Source organism: Penaeus vannamei, chromosome 9, assembly GCF_042767895.1.
Source record: "Penaeus vannamei isolate JL-2024 chromosome 9, ASM4276789v1, whole genome shotgun sequence".
Classification (NCBI taxonomy): domain Eukaryota; kingdom Metazoa; phylum Arthropoda; class Malacostraca; order Decapoda; family Penaeidae; genus Penaeus; species Penaeus vannamei.
The window spans coordinates 35598839-35618187 of record NC_091557.1 but is presented as its reverse complement, the minus strand read 5'-3'; the positions used below and the strand labels follow the sequence as shown (position 1 = coordinate 35618187).

The 19349-nt window shown below is 36.0% G+C and overlaps 6 protein-coding genes across 9 annotated transcripts; all 6 read left to right on the top strand.

Moving 5' to 3' along the window:
- Positions 1 to 1621: 1621 nt before the first annotated feature.
- LOC113820692 (protein lethal(2)essential for life-like) lies at positions 1622 to 8732 on the top strand. Of its 4 annotated transcripts, none has more exons than XM_070125650.1 (2): positions 1622 to 2008; positions 6115 to 6385. In XM_070125650.1, exons 1-2 carry the CDS (start codon positions 1724 to 1726, stop codon positions 6346 to 6348), a joined length of 519 nt encoding a protein of 172 aa, XP_069981751.1. In that variant the 5' UTR covers positions 1622 to 1723; the 3' UTR covers positions 6349 to 6385. The 4 variants fall into 4 exon arrangements, with proteins under 4 accessions (XP_069981751.1, XP_069981752.1, XP_069981749.1 ...); XM_070125651.1 differs by lacking the exons at positions 1622 to 2008; positions 6115 to 6385 and adding exons at positions 5497 to 5897; positions 8417 to 8732; XM_070125648.1 differs by lacking the exon at positions 1622 to 2008 and adding an exon at positions 5498 to 5897.
- On the top strand, positions 2998 to 3918 carry LOC113820676 (alpha-crystallin A chain-like). Its single transcript, XM_027373018.2, has 2 exons — positions 2998 to 3373; positions 3572 to 3918. The coding sequence occupies exons 1-2, from the start codon at positions 3089 to 3091 to the stop codon at positions 3803 to 3805; spliced, it is 519 nt and encodes a 172-aa protein (XP_027228819.2). The 5' UTR covers positions 2998 to 3088; the 3' UTR covers positions 3806 to 3918.
- Positions 8733 to 10903: 2171 nt separating the features above from the next.
- LOC138862721 (alpha-crystallin A chain-like) lies at positions 10904 to 11809 on the top strand. Its single transcript, XM_070125647.1, has 2 exons — positions 10904 to 11313; positions 11505 to 11809. Exons 1-2 carry the CDS (start codon positions 11029 to 11031, stop codon positions 11736 to 11738), a joined length of 519 nt encoding a protein of 172 aa, XP_069981748.1. The 5' UTR covers positions 10904 to 11028; the 3' UTR covers positions 11739 to 11809.
- A 1373-nt stretch (positions 11810 to 13182) lies between these two features.
- LOC138862617 (protein lethal(2)essential for life-like) lies at positions 13183 to 14078 on the top strand. Its single transcript, XM_070125083.1, has 2 exons — positions 13183 to 13551; positions 13715 to 14078. The coding sequence occupies exons 1-2, from the start codon at positions 13267 to 13269 to the stop codon at positions 13946 to 13948; spliced, it is 519 nt and encodes a 172-aa protein (XP_069981184.1). The 5' UTR covers positions 13183 to 13266; the 3' UTR covers positions 13949 to 14078.
- A 1247-nt stretch (positions 14079 to 15325) lies between these two features.
- Positions 15326 to 16289, top strand: LOC113820703 (protein lethal(2)essential for life-like). Its single transcript, XM_070125023.1, has 2 exons — positions 15326 to 15439; positions 15647 to 16289. Exons 1-2 carry the CDS (start codon positions 15326 to 15328, stop codon positions 15878 to 15880), a joined length of 348 nt encoding a protein of 115 aa, XP_069981124.1. The 3' UTR covers positions 15881 to 16289.
- Positions 16290 to 17969: 1680 nt separating this feature from the next.
- Positions 17970 to 18860, top strand: LOC138862616 (protein lethal(2)essential for life-like). Its single transcript, XM_070125082.1, has 2 exons — positions 17970 to 18348; positions 18558 to 18860. The coding sequence occupies exons 1-2, from the start codon at positions 18064 to 18066 to the stop codon at positions 18789 to 18791; spliced, it is 519 nt and encodes a 172-aa protein (XP_069981183.1). The 5' UTR covers positions 17970 to 18063; the 3' UTR covers positions 18792 to 18860.
- The last annotated feature ends 489 nt before the right edge of the window (positions 18861 to 19349 follow it).

Sequence of the window (19349 nt, the reverse complement as noted above, 5' to 3'; positions counted from 1 at the left end):
TACTTCTGTGCTAGTTTCTCCCTCTTTTACTCTTTTCCTCTGCTTGTTCTACTTCTTATCTTTATCTCTAACCTATCCTACCTCCATCCTATCCCTATCCTACCCAGCATCCTCCGTAATCCACAGGGCGAGTCGAGCACAGCGGACCACTTCCCCCAGTCAGCCTGATTTCTACGCTTTTATTTTACTTATGTTTTATGCTGGCTTTATTTACATGTATTTTACGTTGATTTACACTGTTTTTATGCACTTTTGAATAAAACTTCCACTGAATTCGTTTGCTATCCACCTATATCCCACAAGGATTCACGTGATGTGCAGATAAGGGGGCATCCTCATCTGTTTCTCGTACTTTTTATTCCTTTTATCCTAAGTTCAGTTTTATTTTTTAATTGGTTTATTTTTACTTACTGATCATTTTAATCTCTCTTTTACTTCGAGAGCAAGTCATTTATTTTAGTATTTTTATTTCTGAATCGCAGCAGATGGTTTTACGTATTTTTTATTCTAATTATTATTTTCTCATTTATTTCTTGGGATGTTTTATTGCTTTTACCTTTTGTTTTATCTTGTGTATATTTTCTTTTATTTTAATATTTCCTATTTATTGTTTTAATGATTTTTACCGCTACCACTCCGTCCACGTGAGGCAATGTAACCCCCTTGATTCTAAACAATAAACGAAGTGGATACTTTGACTGTGTTTGACTTGACCCTTGGATTTACCTGTCTGGATTTTACACCGTGGATGTTGAAATAAGGTTGTACTGCCCCTTTTACTTGCCTAGGTGTATTTATGCTGGACGTGTTATTTTACTGTTTTACTCTAGTTTTTACTTTGAACCATGTGTGCCGTTACTTCTACTTTTTACTTACTCTGAGTTTTACTTACTTTTACTGGTTTCTTTTACTAGTTTCTTTTATTCGTTTTACCCTTTTACTCGTATTTTACCTGCACTTTTACTTCAGCTTTTGCTTTTTACTTTTCTGATTTTACGATCTTTTCATTTACTCTTTTCATGCTTCCTCTTACCTCTACTCCTTGTTTGTCATTTTACGTATTTTAACTTAGATGCCAGTTCTTTTTACTGTTTTTAAGCCCTTCTGGCATATTTTCATAAGCCCTTCTGGCACTTGTCAGTTCTTTACGTTTTAATTTCAGTTTTACTTTGGTGCCTTCTACACATTGTTTGTTTTTAACAGTTCATTTTAGGATTCATTTTTATTGTATTTTATGTACCGTCTTCATATTGGTCACGCTCCTGGTAGACCTGCATCTCCGGGGATAATTTGGCTTGTGAGGTCGTGTTGGTTCCTAGCCTTCAGCTTGGTCCCATCACCCCCTTTGCGAGAAACGAACGGGGCCCCCTCATTTTCCTTGGCCCCTAAGCCTGAAGTCTTCCGCCTCACGGTTGGCTTCCTTTGGGTTCCTCATTCACATAACCTTACACTGTATCGAAAGCATTCACCTTAGTTAAGGTGAGAACTAGAAGTTTCACGAGATTTCGAATGAAGATGATGCCAAGCGTGCCATAGTCCCGCGTCCAGAAGGAGGTGGAAAGTGGGCGTACACCCAACTCGCGCCACATAAAAGCCTCAGCAGCCGCCTCTCGCTAGACACAACGGAAACAACACTCGGTGAGAGAACAAAGCAAGCTGTAGCTTTATCTACATTTCCACGAGTCTTACTCTACCTTATTGAAGCGATAAACGATAGAGAAACATGGAAAACAAAAATACTAGCTCCCTTGCTGAACAGAAACTAGAAGCTCCCGAATGCAAAGAGGATTCACTTCTCCCTATCGCTGAGAAGGGACTTTTCTTCCACGATTCCTTCTTCGAGGATATTCGGAAGCACTTTGAGACAGCCATCGACCAAATGCTGGATTCGTGGGGAGAAGCCAAATCCGTGAGTGATCTGATGAGTAGCTACAGACGTGTAAGAGACCGCAATCTGCAGCAGGAGAACCAAGTCATGGCCTTCAGCGAAGACGATCAGAGTCACAAGGTAAGTTCTACAATCAAAAATCCATGTGGATCCCAAAAACACTGATTTAAATATTTATTTACATGAAAAGAAGAATAAAAAGATGTTAAAAAACTGTTGAAATTGAAGGTTAGGAAAAGTATTTAGATATTAAAAAAAAAAAACTCGATTCTATATACAAGTTGTACTAGACGTTCATGACTTCAAGAGTGGAGACGTTAAGGTCAGAGTGGAAGACAATCAAGTGGTAATGGAAGGTCGAGTGGAAAAGGAAGAGGGCGACTTCAAGTCCATGAAAAGCTTCTGTCGACGTTTCAACTTCCCAGGCAAAGTGGACATGGAGGCCGTGACTTCCGCAATGTCTTCCGATGGCGTGTTGACTGTCACGGCTCCGAAGATTCCACAGGCAGCATAGGAAAACATATTTCATTAACTGGAACTGTAATCTAATCTTAAAGACAATGTGTTTACAGAGTTATTTATTGTTATTTTTGATAATAAAATAAATAATGCTTTTGCTCGTTTATAAATAAATTGTATTTGTTTACATGTGTGTATGACTTTACTTGCCTTACCTTTTCGCGAAACTGTTTTGATAACAGATGGTTACCTAAGTAGGAAGTGTTTGATATATATACACATATACATACGATATGTTATAATTTCTCTATCTCTCTATATTTGCATGTCTGTTTGCGTGCGCGCCCGCTTGTACATATACATATATGTACACTTATACTGTCCTCACACCAATACACACAAAGCATTTTTGTGTATGTTGAGGCGCATTTTTACCGCAAGATAATTCTAGATTTTTAAAAAATTCTTGAGACATCCTTCTTGTCACCTCAGTTAAGGTGAGAACTAGAAGTTTCACAAGATTTCGAATGAAGATGTTGCCAAGCGTGCCATAGTCCCACGTCCAGAAGGAGGTGGGAAGTGGGCGCACACCCAACTCGCGCCACAAAAAAGCCTCAACAGCCGCCTCTCGCTACACACAACGGAAACAACACTCGGTGAGAGAACAAAGCAAGCTGTAGCTTTATCTATATTTCCACGAGTCTTACTCTACCATATTGAAACGATAAACCAAAGAGAAATATGGAAAATATAAATACTACCTCCATTGCTGAACAGAAACTAGAAGCTCCCGAATGCGAAAAGGATTCACTTCTCCCCATCGCTGAGAAGGGACTTTTCTTCGACGATTCCTTCTTCGAGGATATTCGGAAGCACTTTGAGACAGCCATCGACCAAATGCTGGATTCGTGGGGAGAGGACAAATCCTTTAGTGATCTGATGAGTAGTTACAGACGTGTAAGAGACCGCAATTTGCAGCAGGAGAACCAGGTCATGGCCTTCAGCGAAGACGACCAGAATCATAAGGTTAGTTTTACTATCTAAAATCCATGTAGATCATAAAAAACACTGATTTAGATATTCATTTACATGAATTAAAAAAAAAAACTTTTCAAATTGAAGGTTACGTAAAAAAAATCTATGTCACGCAAACAGGACTTAGATATTCATTAAAATTAAAATGAAAAAAGGACAAATAAATACTCACTCCATTCCAATATACAGGTTATACTGGATGTTCACGACTTCAAGAGTGGAGACGTCAAGGTCAGAGTGGAAGACAATCAGGTGGTGGTGGAAGGTCGAGTGGAAAAGGAAGAGGGCGACTTCAAGTCCATGAAAAGCTTCTGTCGACGTTTCAACTTCCCAGGCAAAGTGGACATGGAGGCCGTGACTTCCGCAATGTCTTCCGATGGCGTGTTGACTGTCACGGCTCCGAAGATTCCACAGGCAGCATAAGAAAACATATATCATTAACTCTGATCGTAACATAATCTTTAAGACAATGTATGTTTAAGTAACTTATTATTTAGGATAATGTTAAAAGGAATGAGACATTTTTAAAAATAAATTATATTTGTTTATATGCTTGTTTGACTTTACTTGCCTTCCTTTCTCGCGAACTTAACAAAAAAAAAACACCGACTGTCATAGATTGCATAACAGATGGTTCTCCGAAAGCACTGAAGAACAATAACAGTACCAAATGCAAAGAGAAATCACTACTTCATTATTTTTCGAATTACTAGTAAAACTTAATAATGGTCTACCGAGCTATCGCAATAGATGATGCATAACAGATGGTTCTTCGAAACTCTCGAGGAGATAACCTTTGCCAAATGCAAAGATGATCCACTATTTGTATTAGTTGTGACCTGTGCCTTCGTGCCCCTTGATATACAATTATGTCTCCGTTTGTACATGTACATATTTGTACATTGATGTTGTCCTCACACCAATAAAAAGTATTATGTAATTTCAGATTTCATGAAAATTCTTGAAACATCCTTCTTGGTCAGATATCTTGGTCTGGTTTCGTAACCAAACAAAACATTTTCAAACTGAATCCAGAGGAAGTCTGCTACACTTTGATGGCGTCATAATAGTAAACAGACCGACAACGCCGCCGACAGAAATGGATGACAACGATGAAATTCTCGTAATAATCTTCTTATTTTGTTGCCAATAGATGATGTTATAAACTAGCAAGTTGTTATATCTTTACCTACCAGAAGTATTAAATGGAGTATAATGAGAGCTTTATTATTCTCAAGAAAAAAAAAGAGTACAAGTTATTTATAACTGTATTATGGCTATCCTGGGATGTTCAAAGTGCATTTTTATTTACGCATGTTATTTCCATTCTAAATTCGCAGTTGAAAAACACATCTTTGTTATGAATGGTAGATATTATCCTTTTAGATTTGCTCTAAAGTCTCTGGACTAATTTTTTTTTTCAATTTTTTATATAAATTTTGTGCGACGCAATATTTTGAAATCCTTATTTCGTTTGTCTTCTTCAGTGAATGCAAAACCACGATAAGAAAAGATTTCTTCGCCGATAATTTCACTTAAATTACTTACAGCGTCTACTGTTCTCTTCTCCGAATGATTCTGTCTCTCACCATTTCGTATTGCGGTCGTTTGTTTACATTGATAGCAAGCTGGAAGTTGAGTCTGTCTTTGACGAATTCGGCAAGGCGAAACAAACCAAACCAAACCATGGCTTGCTCGCGTTTCTCGTCAAAAATGAGCCTTATGTATTTGTGTGTGTGTATGTATGTGCTTATTTGTATTCAATATTTACATATATATGCATATCTCATTATGTGTGTATATACATACATATATGTGTATATATGTGTGTGTGTGGGTGCGTGTGTATGTGTTAGTGCGCGTATGTGTTCTTCTTGTTCTCTATATAAATAATCATCACATAAATAATGGAAAATATCTATAAGAATGAATAATTAGTATTTAGGCATTTTTCGCAATGTTATATCGAAAGCATTCATCTCAGTTAAGGTGCGAACTAGAAGTTTCACGAGATTTCGAATGAAGATGTTGCCAAGCGTGCCATGATCCCGCGTCCAAATGAAGGTGGGAAGTGGGCGCACACCCAACTCGCGCCACATAAAAGCCTCAGCAGCCGCCCTTTGCCAGTCACAACCGAAACAACGCTCTTTGAGGAAAAGCAAGCTCTAGCTTTATCTACATCACCGCAAGACGTACTCAATCTTACTAAAGTGATAAGCGATAGAGAAATATGGAGAACAAAAATACTAACGCCCTTGCTGAACAGAAACCAGAAGCTCCCGAATGCAAAGAGGATTCACTTCTCCCCATCGCTGAGAAGGGACTTTTCTTCGACGATTCCTTCTTCGAGAATATTCGGAAGCACTTTGAGACAGCCATCGACCAAATGCTGGATTCGTGGGGAGAAGACAAATCCTTTAGTGATCTGATGAGTAGCTACAGACGTGTAAGAGACCGCAATTTGCAGCAGGAGAACCAGGTCATGGCCTTCAGCGAAGACGACCAGAATCATAAGGTTAGTTTTACAATCTACTTTATGTGGATAAAGAAAAAAAAACAAAAAAAAACATTGAATTAGATATTCATTTACATGAATAGATTTTTTTTTTCAAATTAAAGATTATACATATATAAGATCTAGGTCACGCAAATAGAGTATTTAGATAACCATGAAGATTAAAAAGGAAAGGAAAAAAAGAGAGAAATAAATATTCTTATTCGATTCTATACAGGTTGTACTGGATGTTCATGACTTCAAGAGTGGAGACGTTAAGGTCAGAGTGGAAGATAATCAGGTGGTGGTGGAAGGTCGAGTGGAAAAGGAAGAGGGCGACTTCAAGTCCATGAAAAGCTTCTGTCGACGTTTCAACTTCCCAGGCAAAGTGGACATGGAGGCCGTGACTTCCGCAATGTCTTCCGATGGCGTGTTGACTGTCACGGCTCCGAAGGTTCCACAGGCAGCATAAGAAGACTTATTTCATTAACTGAAACTATCATCTAATCTCAAAGACAATGTATTTTTAAGGAATTATTTAGTGTTATTTTTGATAATGTTGAAATGGATGATGCTTTTGCTCTTTTATAAATAAATTGTATTTGTTTACATGTATGACTTTACTTGCCTTCCCTTTCCGCGAAACGGTTTGGATAACAAATGCTTACCTAGGCAGGAAGGAATTGAAATATATACACACATATACTTATGGTATGTTATAATCATCTTTCTATCTTTCTGACTCATTATATATGCATATTTATGTGTTTGTGCGCGCGCATGTTTGTACACATCCAAATTTGTATGCTTACATTGTCCTCACACATACACACAAAGTATGTTTGTGTATGTAGAGGCGCATTTTTGACCGCAAGACAATTCAAGATTTCTTGAAAAGTCTTGAAACGTCCTTGGTCAGATATCTTGGTCTGGTTTCGTAACCAAACCAAGCATTTTCTAACTTCCTCCAAGAAGAAGTCTGCTACACTTTCAGGACGTCATAATGATAAAGAAACCGCCAACATGGCCCACAGAAATTAATGATAACGACGAAATTCTCGTGATAATTTACTTATTTTGTCGCCAATAGATGATAATATATACTAGAAATTTATTTTATCTACCAGAAGTATTAAATGGAGTATATTGATAGCTTTATTATTCTCGGGAAGAAAAGTACTAGCTGTTTATAACTGTATTATGCCTATCCTGGGATGTTCGAAGTGCCCTTTTATTTACCCATGTTATATCCATTCTAAACTCGCAGTTTGGAAGACCCATCTTTGTTATGAGTAGATGATAACCTTTTAGACGCTTTATAGTGTGTGGATGTGTTTTTTTTTTTATATATATAACTTTTCGTCGGTGATTTCACGAACATTACTAACAGAGACTACTCTGTTTCCTTCTGCGAATGATTCTGTCACTCATATCTCGTATTACGGTCGTTTGTTTACATTGATAGCAAGCTGGATGCAGGGTCTGTTTTTGACGAATTCGGCAAGGCGAAGCAAACCAAACCAAACCATGGTTTGCTCGCGTTTCTCGTCAAAAATGCGTATGTATGTGCTTATTTGTATTTAGTATCTACATATAAATGCATATCTCTATATATGAGTGTATGTGTGTGTGTCTGTGCTTGTGTGTGTGTATGTGTTTGCGTGGGTGTGTGTATGTGTGCGTTAGTGCACGTATGTGTTCTTGTCTATATGAATAATGGCAATATAGATAGATGATGGAATATACTTATAAACGCACACACACACAAAATAGATTTCATTCATTTTCACAAGCTTGTACCGAAAGCAATCATCTTAATTAAATTGAGAACATGAAGTTTCACTAGATTTCGAATGAAGATGATGCCAAAAGTGCCTTAGTGATGCGTCCAGAAAGAGGTGGAAAGTGGGCGCACACCCAACTCGCAACACATAAAAGCCTCAGCAGCCGCCTCTCGCTAGACACAATAGAAACAACACTCGGTGAGAGAACAAAGCAAGCTGTAGCTTTATCTACATTTCCATGAGTTTTACTCTACCTTATTTAATCGATAAACGATAGAGGAATATGGAGAACAAAAATACTACCTCCCTTGCTGAACAGAAACTAGAAGCTCCCGAATGCAAAGAGGATTCGCTTCTCCCCATTGCTGAGAAGGGACTTTTCTTCCACGATTCCTTCTTCGACGATATTCGGAAGCAATTTGAGACAGCCATCGACGAAATCCTGGACACTTGGGGAGAAACCAAATCCATGAGTGATCTGATGAGTAGCTACAGAGGTGTAAGAGACCGCAATTTGCAGCAGGAGAACCAAGTCATGGCCTTCAGCGAAGACGACCAGAATCACAAGGTTAGTTCCACAATCTAATATGCATGTGGATCGCAAACAAATAATTTAAACATTCATTTACATGAATAGAAAATTGTTTTAAAAACTTTTCAAATTTAAGATTAGGTTTAAAAGAGTATTTAAATATTCATTAATATAAAAATGAAAGACAAAAAACTATAAAAATAAATACTCGATTCTATATACAGGTTGTACTAGATGTTCATGACTTCAAGAGTGGAGACGTTAAGGTCAGAGTGGAAGATAATCAGGTGGTGGTGGAAGGTCGAGTGGAAAAGGAAGAGGGCGACTTCAAGTCCATGAAAAGCTTCTGTCGACGTTTCAACTTCCCAGGCAAAGTGGACATGGAGGCCGTGACTTCCGCAATGTCTTCCGATGGCGTGTTGACTGTCACAGCTCCGAAGATTCCACAGGCAGCATAACATATATCATTAACTGTGATTGTAATATAATCTTAAAGACTATGTATGTTTTAACTACTTATTATTTAGGATAATATTAAAAAGGATAAGACTTTTTTTAAAATAAATTATATTTGTTTATATGCGTGTTTGACTTTACTTGCCTTCCTTTCTCGCGAACTTATCGAAAAAGCATCGACTGTCATAGATTGCATAGCAGATGGTTCTTCGAAACTCTCGCGGAAAATACCTTTATCAAATGCAAAGAAGATTCACTATTTGCAACTGTTGTGACCTGTGCCTTTGTGTCCCTTGATATAAACGATGGTAGCTTGAGAAAGCATATTTCATTAGCTGAAATAATCTAAAAGAAAATGTACGGTAAATTAACATGAAATTTATATATATATATATATATATATATATATATATATATATATATATATATATATATATATATATATTATAATAGAATAGTTTTGTTTGCTTTCCCTTTTCGCGATATTATTAGAACAGAATCGACTGCTAATTGTAGGATAGTTTTCATAAGAGATAGCTCTTCGAAACTTTAGAGTACCAAACGTAAATAGGATTGACTTCCGATTATTATGACCTATGCTTTCATGATTATTTTTTTCAATGAAATGAATCACATTGAATGTATATATATATATATATATATATATATATATATATATATATATATATATATATATATATATATACATAAATAAATAAGTTGATACATAGATAAACAGACACACACATATATGTATGTCTCCGTGTACGCGCGCGGGTGTGTTCGTATTAGGCATTATATGTATATATTATGGATGTCTGCATGTTTATCTGTGTGTCCATACATATACTAATGTATATATGTGCATATATATGCACACACACACACACAAACACATATATGTATTTATGTATGCATTTACACACATATATGTATAAACAGATGTATACACACACACACACACACACACACACACACACACACACACACACACACACACACACATATATATATATATATATATATATATATACATATATATATATATATATATATATATATATATATATATATATATATATATATGTATATATGCATATTCAGTCCCTATATATACTTATATATATGCAGATATAGACATACATACATACAGATAGTTATATACCTATACATATAAATATAAATGTATTTATACATGTGTGTATGTTTATATATCTATATATATCTATTCATATATCTATATATATTTATATCTCTCTTTATATATATCTATTTATATATCTATATATATCTATTTATATGTCTATATATATGAATACATATATATCCATATGTATATATCTATATATCTGTATGCATTTGTACATAAACATACAGTGTATATATACATATATTGTCCTTATATACACACAAGGTATATTTGAGTGTGTGTGTTGGTATGTAATATTTACACATATATATACATAGATATGTGTGCGTGTTTGTGTGTATATATATATATATATATATATATATATATATATATATATATATATATATATATATATATATATATATATATACTATACACAGTGAACCCTCGCTATAACCCGGTTCACCTTTCGCGTTCTCGCTGCTTCACGGATTCTGCATTCTGATTGGCTAAACAGTTTCTCCGCTTCTTCTCTACCTGTTTGTCAATAACGTTACGGTTTAATATGTACATGTACGTAAAACAGTTTGCCAAATTTAAGTTTGCAAATTTTCTCTAAAACCCATGAAGCATTCAGTTCGTATTGATGATTAAAATTATTATTTTACAGTACAGTTGTTATTTGTAAAAAACGTTTATACAGTAATTTTATTTGTTAAACAAATGCTTGGGCCTGTAAAAGGCTTTGTTCTTTGGTTTCAAAGTATTGTAGAGTATTTCATTGTATAATAATTGTAAAAAAGTAAAGGTTACTACTTCACGGATTTCGCCTATCACGGGTTCTTTTTGGAACGTAACCCCCGCGAAAAGCGAGGGTTCACTGTATGCATTTGTTGTGTCTCAGTGTAAATGATGCCTTATAGATGATGGAAAATATCAGTTCATTACAATGCCCAGTAATGAAGCATTTGTCGCATGATTGGATCGTATGAATTCATCTTAGTTTGAGAACTAGAAGTTTCACGAGATTTCGACTCAAGATGTTGCCAAGCATGCCATGATCCCGCGTCCAGATGGAGGTGGAAAATGGGCGCACACCCAACTCGCGCCACATAAAAGCCTCAGCAGCCGCCTCTCGCTAGACACAACAGAAATAACACTCTTTGAGAAAAGAAAGCAAGCTGTAGCTTTATCTACATCACCGCAAGACGTACTCAATCTTACTAAAGTGATAAACGATAGAGAAATATGGAGAACAAAAATACTAACGCCCTTGCTGACCAGAAACCAGAAGCTCCCGAATGCAAAGAGGATTCGCTTCTCCCCATTGCTGAGAAGGGACTTTTCTTCGACGATTCCTTCTTCGAGGATATTCGGAAGCACTTTGAGACAGCCATCGACCAAATGCTGGATTCTTGGGGAGAAGCCAAATCCTTTAGTGATCTGATGAGTAGCTACAGACGTGTAAGAGACCGCAATTTGCAGCAGGAGAACCAGGTCATGGCCTTCAGCGAAGACGACCATAGTCATAAGGTTAGATTTACAATCTAAAATCCATGTGGATTGCAGACACACTGATTGACATAAATAGAAAAAGGTTGTTTAAAAACTTTTGAAATCAAAGGCTAGGTTTGAAAATCTACGTCACACAGAGTATTTAGATATTCATTAAAATCAAAGTGGAAGAAAAATTATACAAAATAAATACTCGATTTTATATACAGGTTGTACTAGATGTTCATGACTTCAAGAGTGGAGACGTTAAGGTCAGAGTGGAAGATAATCAGGTGGTGGTGGAAGGTTGCGTGGAAAAGGAAGAAGGTGACTTCAAGTCCATGAAAAGCTTCTGTCGACGTTTCAACTTCCCAGGCAAAGTGGACATGGAGGCCGTGACTTCCGCAATGTCTTCCGATGGCGTGTTGACTGTCACGGCTCCGAAGATTCCACAGGCAGCATAGGAAAACATATTTCATTAACTGGAACTGTAATCTAATCTTAAAGACAATGTGTTTAAGGAGCTATTTATTGTTATTTTTGATAATGTTAAAATAAATGATTTTGTTATCTTATGAATAAATTGTATTTGTTTACATATACGGCTTTTCTTGCCTTCCCTTTTTGCGAAAACGTTTTGTTAACAGATGGTTACCTAAGTAGGAAGTACTTGAAATGTATACACACATATACATATGGTATGTTATAATCATCTTTCTATCTCTCTAAATGTACATATGTGTTTATGTGTGTTTCCGTGCGCGCGTTTGTACATATACATATCTGTACTTATATTGTCCTCACACCAATGCACACAAAGAATGTTTGTGTGTGTTCAGGCGCATTTTTTACCGTAAGATAATTCAAGAATTTTAAAAATTCTCGAAACATCCTTCTTGTCAGATATCTGCTACACTTTCATGACGTCACAACAGTAAACAAACCGACAACGTGACCAACGGAAATGAATGACAACGATGAAATTCTCGTAATGATTTACTTATTTTGTCGCCAATAGATGATGATATATACAAGCAAGTTGTTTTATCTACTAGAAGTTCAAGCTATTTATAACTGTATTATTGCTTTCCTGGGAAAGCCACAATACAAAGTGCGTTTTTATTTACCGATGTTATTTCCATTCTAAAGTCGCAGTTAAAAGACCTATCTTTGTTATGAATGGTAGATATTATCCTTTTAGATTTACTATAAAGTCCGTGGACGATTATTTCTTTTCACATAACTTTTGTGCTACCCAATATGTAAAAGATAATTTGAAATTCGTTTATCTTCTGTAAATGTAAAACCACGACAAAAAATGATTTCTTCGTCGGTAATATCACTAACATTACTAACAGCATCCACTGTTCTCTTCTGCGAATAATTCTGTCACTCACCATCTCGCATTGCGGTCGTTTGTTTACATTGATAGCAAGCTGGAAGTTGGGTCTGTGTTTGACGAATTCGGCAAGGCGAAGCAAACCAAACCAAACCATGGCTTGCTCGCGTTTCTCGTCAAAAGTGCGCCTTATGTGTTTGTGTGTGCGTATATATGTGCTTATTTGTATTCAAGATCTACATATACATGCATATCTCTATATGGGTGCATGTGTATATATGTATATATTTTTATATTTGAAAGTATATATATGTGTGCGTGTGCGTGCGTGCGTGTGTGTGTTAGTGCGAGTATGTGTTCTTGTGTCTCTATATAAATAATGACCATTCATGGAAAATATCTATAAGAATAATTACTATATAGGCAATAATTTGAGAACTAGATGTTTCACGAGATTTCGAATGAAGATGCCATAGTCCCGCGTCCAGAAGGAGGTGGAAAGTGGGCGCACGCCCAACTCGCGCCACATAAAAGCCTCAACAGCCGCCTCTCGCTAGACACAACGGAAACAACACTCGGTGAGAGAACAAAGCAAGCTGTACATTTCCACGAGTCTTACTCTACCTTATTGAAGCGATAAACGATAGAGAAACATGGAAAACAAAAATAGTACCTCCCTTCCTGAACAGAAACTAGAAGCTCCCGAATGCAAAGAGGATTCACTTCTCCCCATCGCTGAGAAGGGACTTTTCTTCGACGATTCCTTCTTCGAGGATATTCGCAAGCACTTTGAGATAGCCATCGACCAAATGCTGGATTCGTGGGGAGAAGCCAAATCCGTGAGTGATCTGATGAGTAGCTACAGACGTGTAAGAGACCGCAATCTGCAGCAGGAGAACCAAGTCATGGCCTTCAGCGAAGACGATCAGAGTCACAAGGTAAGTTCTACAATCAAAAATCCATGTGGATCCCAAAAACACTGATTTAAATATTTATTTACATGAAAAGAATAAAAAGATGTTAAAAAAAACTGTTGAAATTGAAGGTTAGGAAAGGTATTTAGATATTAAAAAAAACAAAAAAACTCGATTCTATATGCAGGTTGTACTAGACGTTCATGACTTCAAGAGTGGAGACGTTAAAGTCAGAGTGGAAGACAATCAGGTGGTGGTGGAAGGTCGAGTGGAAAAGGAAGAGGGCGATTTCAAGTCCATGAAAAGCTTCTGTCGACGTTTCAACTTCCCAGGCAAAGTGGACATGGAGGCCGTGACTTCCGCAATGTCTTCCGATGGCGTGTTGACTGTCACGGCTCCGAAGGTTCCACAGGCAGCATAAGAAAACATATTTCATTAACTGAAACTGTAATCTAATCTTAAAGACAATGTGTTTCAGGAAATATTTACTGATATTTTTGATAATGTTAAAATGAATAATGCTTTTGCTCTTTTATAAATAAATAGTATTTGTTTAAGTGTACGACTTTACTTGCCTTCCCTTTCCGCGAAACTGTTTGGATAACAAATGGTTACCTAGGCAGGAAGTACTTGAAATATATACACACATATACGTATGGTATGTTATAATCATCTTTCTATCTTGTATATGCATATATATGTGTGTGTGTTTGTGCGCGCGCGCGTTTGTACACATCCATATTTGTATGCTTACATTATCCTCAGTCTTGAAACCTCCTTCTTGGTCAGATATCTTGGTCTGGTTTCGTAACCAAACCAAGCATTTTCTAACTTCCTCCAAGAAGAAGTCTGCTACACTTTCAGGACGTCATAATGATAAAGAAACCGCCAACATGGCCGACAGAAATGAATGATAACGATGAAATTCTCGTGATAATTTACGTATTTTGTCGCCAATAGAGGATAATATATACTAGCAATTTATTTTATCTACCAGAAGTATTAAATGGAGTATATTGATAGTTTTATTATTCTCAAGAAGAAAAGTACTAGTTATTTATAATTGTATAATGCCTATCCTGGGATGTTCGAAGTGCGCTTTTATTTACCCATGTTATATCCATTCTAAACTCGCAGTTTGGAAGACCCATCTTTGTTATGAGTAGTAGATAATAACCTTTTAGTCTTGCTTTAAAGTGTGTGGACGATTTACTTTTCTTTTTCCATAACTTTTGTGCGGCACAATATGTAGATGATATTTTAAAATTCTTATTTCGTTTATCTTTTTCATTAATGCAAAAACACGACATGAAAAGATTTCTTCGTCGGTAATTTCACTAACATTACTAACAGAGACCACTCTGTTTCCTTCTGCGAATGATTCTGTCACTCATATCTCGTATTGCGGGCGTTTGTTTACATTGATAGCAAGCTGGAAGCTGGGTCTGTTTTTGACGAATTCGGCAAGGTGAGGCAAACCAAACCAAACCATGGCTTGCTCGCGTTTCTCCTCAAAAAGGCCCATTATGTGTTTGTGTGTACGTATGTATGTGCTTATTTGTATTCAATATCTATATACATATGCATATCTCTATATATGAGGGTATGTGTGTGTGTATCCGTGCTTGTGTGTGTGTATTTGTGTGCGTGTGTGTGCGTTAGTGCGCGTATGTGTTCTTATTTCTATATAAAAATGACCATATAGATGATGGAATATATTTATAAACACACACAAAAAGATTTAATTCATTTTTCGCAGGCTTGTACAGAAAGCAATCATCTTAATTAAGTTGAGAACATGAAGTTTCACGAGATTTCGAATGAAGATGTTGCCAAGAGTGCCTTAGTGATGCGTCCAGTGCAGCAGGAGAACCAAGTCATGGCCTTCAGCGAAGACGACCACAATCATAAGGTTAGTTCAACTATCTAAAATCCATGTGGTTCGCCAACTAATAATTTAAACATTTATTTACATGAATAGAAATATGTTTAAAAAACTTTTCAGATTGAAGATTAGGTTTAAAAAATACAGGCCACGCAAACAATTTAGATACTCATTAATATAAAAATGAAAGACAAAAAAACTAGTAAAATAAATACTACTCGATTCTATATACAGGTTGTACTGGATGTCCATGACTTCAATAGTGGAGACGTTAAGGTCAGAGTGGAAGATAATCAGGTGGTGGTGGAAGGTCGAGTGGAAAAGGAAGAGGGCGACTTCAAGTCCATGAAAAGCTTCTGTCGACATTTCAACTTCCCAGGCAAAGTGGACATGGAGGCCGTGACTTCCGCAATGTCTTCCGATGGCGTGTTGACTGTCACGGCTCCGAAGATTCCACAGGCAGCATAAGAAAGCATATATATCATTAACTGTGATTGTAACATAATCTTAAAGACAATGTATGTTTAAGTAACTACTTGTTATTTAGGATAATATTTAAAAGGATAAGACTTTTTTTTAATAAATTATATTTGTCTATATGCTTGTCTGACTTTACTTGCCTTCCTTTCTCTCGAACTTATCGAAAAAAGCATCGACTGTCATAGATTGCATAACAGATGGTTCTCCGAAAGTACTGAAGAAAAATCAACAGTACCAAATGCAAAGAGAAATCACCAGCTGTCACAGAGATTGCATAGCAGATGGTTCTTCGAAACTCTCGAGGAAAATACCTTTACCAAATGCAAAGATGATTCACTATTTGCAACTGTTGTGACCTGTGCCTTTGTGTCCCTTGATATAAACGATGGCAGCTTGAGAAAGCATATTTCATTAGCTGAAATAAGAAAATGTACGGTAAATTAACTCCTTTTTGTTATTGTGGATAATGTTACATGAAATATATATATATATATATATATATATATATATATATATATATATATATATATATATATTTTTTTTTTTTTTTTTTTTTTTTTTTTTTTTATAGAATAGTTTTGTTTTGTAGTAAACGTAAATAGGATTGACCCGATTACTATGGCCTATGCTTTCATGATTATTTTTCAATGAAATGAATCACATTGAATGTATGTATATACATAAATAAAAAAAAATGATACATAGATAAACAGACACACATATATGTATGTCTCCGTGTACGCGTGCGAGTGTGTTCGTATTAGGCATTATATGTATATATTATGGATGTCTACATGTGTGTATCTGTGTGTCCATACATATACTAATGTATATATGTGCATTTATATGCACACACACACACAAACACATATATGTATTCATGTATGTATTTACACATATGTGTAAACATATGTATACATATTTGTATATATGCATATTTAATCCCTATATATACTTATATATATGCAGATATAGACATACATACAGATAGATATATACGTATATATACAAATATAAATGTATATATACATGTGTATGTTTATATATCTATATATATTTATATCTATATATATATCTATTTATATATATATATATATCTATTTCTATGTCTATATATATGAATACATATATATCTATATATATCTATATATCTGTCTGCATTTGTACATAAACATACAGTGTATATATACATATATTGTCCTTATATACACACAAAGTATATTTGAGTGTGTGTGTTGGTATGTAATATTTACACATATATATACATACATATGTGTGCGTTTGTATATATATATATATATATATATATATATATATATATATATATATATATATATATATATTATACACAGTGAACCCTCGCTATAACGCGGGTCACCTTTCGCGTTCTCGCTGCTTCACGGATTTGCATTGTGCATTGTGTTCTGCATTCTGATTGGCTAAACAGTTTCTCCGCTTCTTCTCTGCTTGTTTGTCAATAACGTTACGGTTTAATATGTACATGTACGTAAAACAGTTTGCCAAATTTAAGTTTGCAAATTTTCTCTAAAACCCATGAAGCATTCAGTTCGTATTGATGATTAAAATTATTATTTTACAGTACAGTTGTTATTTGTAAAAAACGTTTATACAGTACTTTTATTTGTTAAACAAATGCTTGGTCCTGTAAAAGGTTTTGTTCTTTGGTTTCAAAGTATTGTAGAGTATTTCATTGTATAATAATTGTAAAAAAAATAAAGGTTACTACTTCACGGATTTCGCCTACCACGGCTTCATTTTGGAACGTAACCCCCGCGAAAAGCGAGGGTTCACTGTATGCATTTGTTGTGTCTCAGTGTAAATGATGCCTTATAGATGATGGAAAATATCAGTTCATTACAATGCCCAGTAATGAAGCATTTGTCGCATGATTGGATCGTATGAATTCATCTTAGTTTGAGGACTAGAAGTTTCACGAGATTTCGACTCAAGATGTTGCCAAGCAAGCCATGATCCCGCGTCCAGATGGAGGTGTAAAGTGGGCGCACACCCAACTCGCGCCACATAAAAGCCTCAGCAGCCGCCTCTCGCTAGACACAACAGAAATAACGCTCTTTGAGGAAAGGAAGCTCTTGCTTTATCTACATCACCGCAAGACGTACTCAATCTTACTAAAGTGATAAACGATAAATATGGAGAACAAAAATACTAACGCCCTTGCTGACCAGAAACCAGAAGTTCCCACATGCAAAGGGGATTCACTTCTCCCCATCGCTGAGAAGGGACTTTTCTTCGACGATTCCTTCTTCGAGGATATTTGGAAGCACTTTGAGACAGCCATCGACCAAATGCTGGATTCTTGGGGAGAAGCCAAATCCGTGAGTGATCTGATGAGTAGCTACAGACGTGTAAGAGACCGCAATTTGCAGCAGGAGAACCAAGTCATGGCCTTCAGCGAAGACGACCGCAATCATAAGGTTAGTTCTTCAATCTAAAATCTACGTGGATCGCAAACACACTGATTTAAACATTTATTTACATAAATTGAAGTTTGTTTAAAAAAAATATTCAAATTGAAAAATAGCTTTAATAAAACGATATAGGTCAAGCAAACAGAGTATTTGAATATTCAGTAATATAAAAATGGAAGACAAAAACTAAATAAACTACTCGATTCTATAAACAGGTTGTACTAGATGTTCATGACTTCAAGAGTGGAGACGTCAAGGTCAGAGTGGAAGATAATCAGGTGGTGGTGGAAGGTCGAGTGGAAAAGGAAGAGGGCGACTTCAAGTCCATGAAAAGCTTCTGTCGACGTTTCAACTTCCCAGGCAAAGTGGACATGGAGGCCGTGACTTCCGCAATGTCTTCCGATGGCGTGTTGACTGTCACGGCTCCGAAGATTCCACAGACAGCATAAGACTTATTTCATTAACTGAAACTATTATTTAATCTTATAGACAATGTATGCTTAAGGAACTATTCATTGTTGTTTTTGGATAATGCTTTTGCTCTTTTTTAAATAAATTGTATTTCTTTACATGTATGACTTTACTTGCCTTCCCTTTCCGCAAAACTGTTTTGATAACAGATGGTTTCCTAGGTAGGAAGTACTTGAAATACACATATACAAATTCAAATTCAAATTCATACCAATGGTATGTCTTTCTATCTTTCCGTCTCTCTATATATATGCATGTGTATGTGTGTTTGTGCGCGCGAGCGGTTGCACATATAAATATTTGTATACTTGCATTGTCCTCAAACCCATACACACAAAGTATGTTTATGTATGTAGAGGCGCATTTTTGACCGCAAGATAATTCAAGATTTCTTGAAAAGTCTTGAAACTTCCTTCTTGGTCAGATATCTTGGTCTGGTTTCGTAACCAAACCAAGCATTTTTTTAACTTCCTCCAAGAAAAAGTCTGCTACACTTTCAGGATGTCATAATGATAAAGAAACCGCCAACATGGCCG

Coding starts and splice junctions, on each gene's coding strand:
- LOC113820692 (XM_070125651.1), top strand. CDS start 5,613: ATGGAGAACAAAAATACTAACGCCCTTGCTGAACAGAAACCAGAAGCT. Junction 5,898..8,416: donor AAGACGACCAGAATCATAAG/GTTAGTTTTACA, acceptor TTCTATATACAG/GTTGTACTAGATGTTCATGA.
- LOC138862721 (XM_070125647.1), top strand. CDS start 11,029: ATGGAGAACAAAAATACTAACGCCCTTGCTGACCAGAAACCAGAAGCT. Junction 11,314..11,504: donor AAGACGACCATAGTCATAAG/GTTAGATTTACA, acceptor TTTTATATACAG/GTTGTACTAGATGTTCATGA.
- LOC113820703 (XM_070125023.1), top strand. CDS start 15,326: ATGAAGTTTCACGAGATTTCGAATGAAGATGTTGCCAAGAGTGCCTTA. Junction 15,440..15,646: donor AAGACGACCACAATCATAAG/GTTAGTTCAACT, acceptor TTCTATATACAG/GTTGTACTGGATGTCCATGA.
- LOC138862617 (XM_070125083.1), top strand. CDS start 13,267: ATGGAAAACAAAAATAGTACCTCCCTTCCTGAACAGAAACTAGAAGCT. Junction 13,552..13,714: donor AAGACGATCAGAGTCACAAG/GTAAGTTCTACA, acceptor TTCTATATGCAG/GTTGTACTAGACGTTCATGA.
- LOC113820676 (XM_027373018.2), top strand. CDS start 3,089: ATGGAAAATATAAATACTACCTCCATTGCTGAACAGAAACTAGAAGCT. Junction 3,374..3,571: donor AAGACGACCAGAATCATAAG/GTTAGTTTTACT, acceptor TCCAATATACAG/GTTATACTGGATGTTCACGA.
- LOC138862616 (XM_070125082.1), top strand. CDS start 18,064: ATGGAGAACAAAAATACTAACGCCCTTGCTGACCAGAAACCAGAAGTT. Junction 18,349..18,557: donor AAGACGACCGCAATCATAAG/GTTAGTTCTTCA, acceptor TTCTATAAACAG/GTTGTACTAGATGTTCATGA.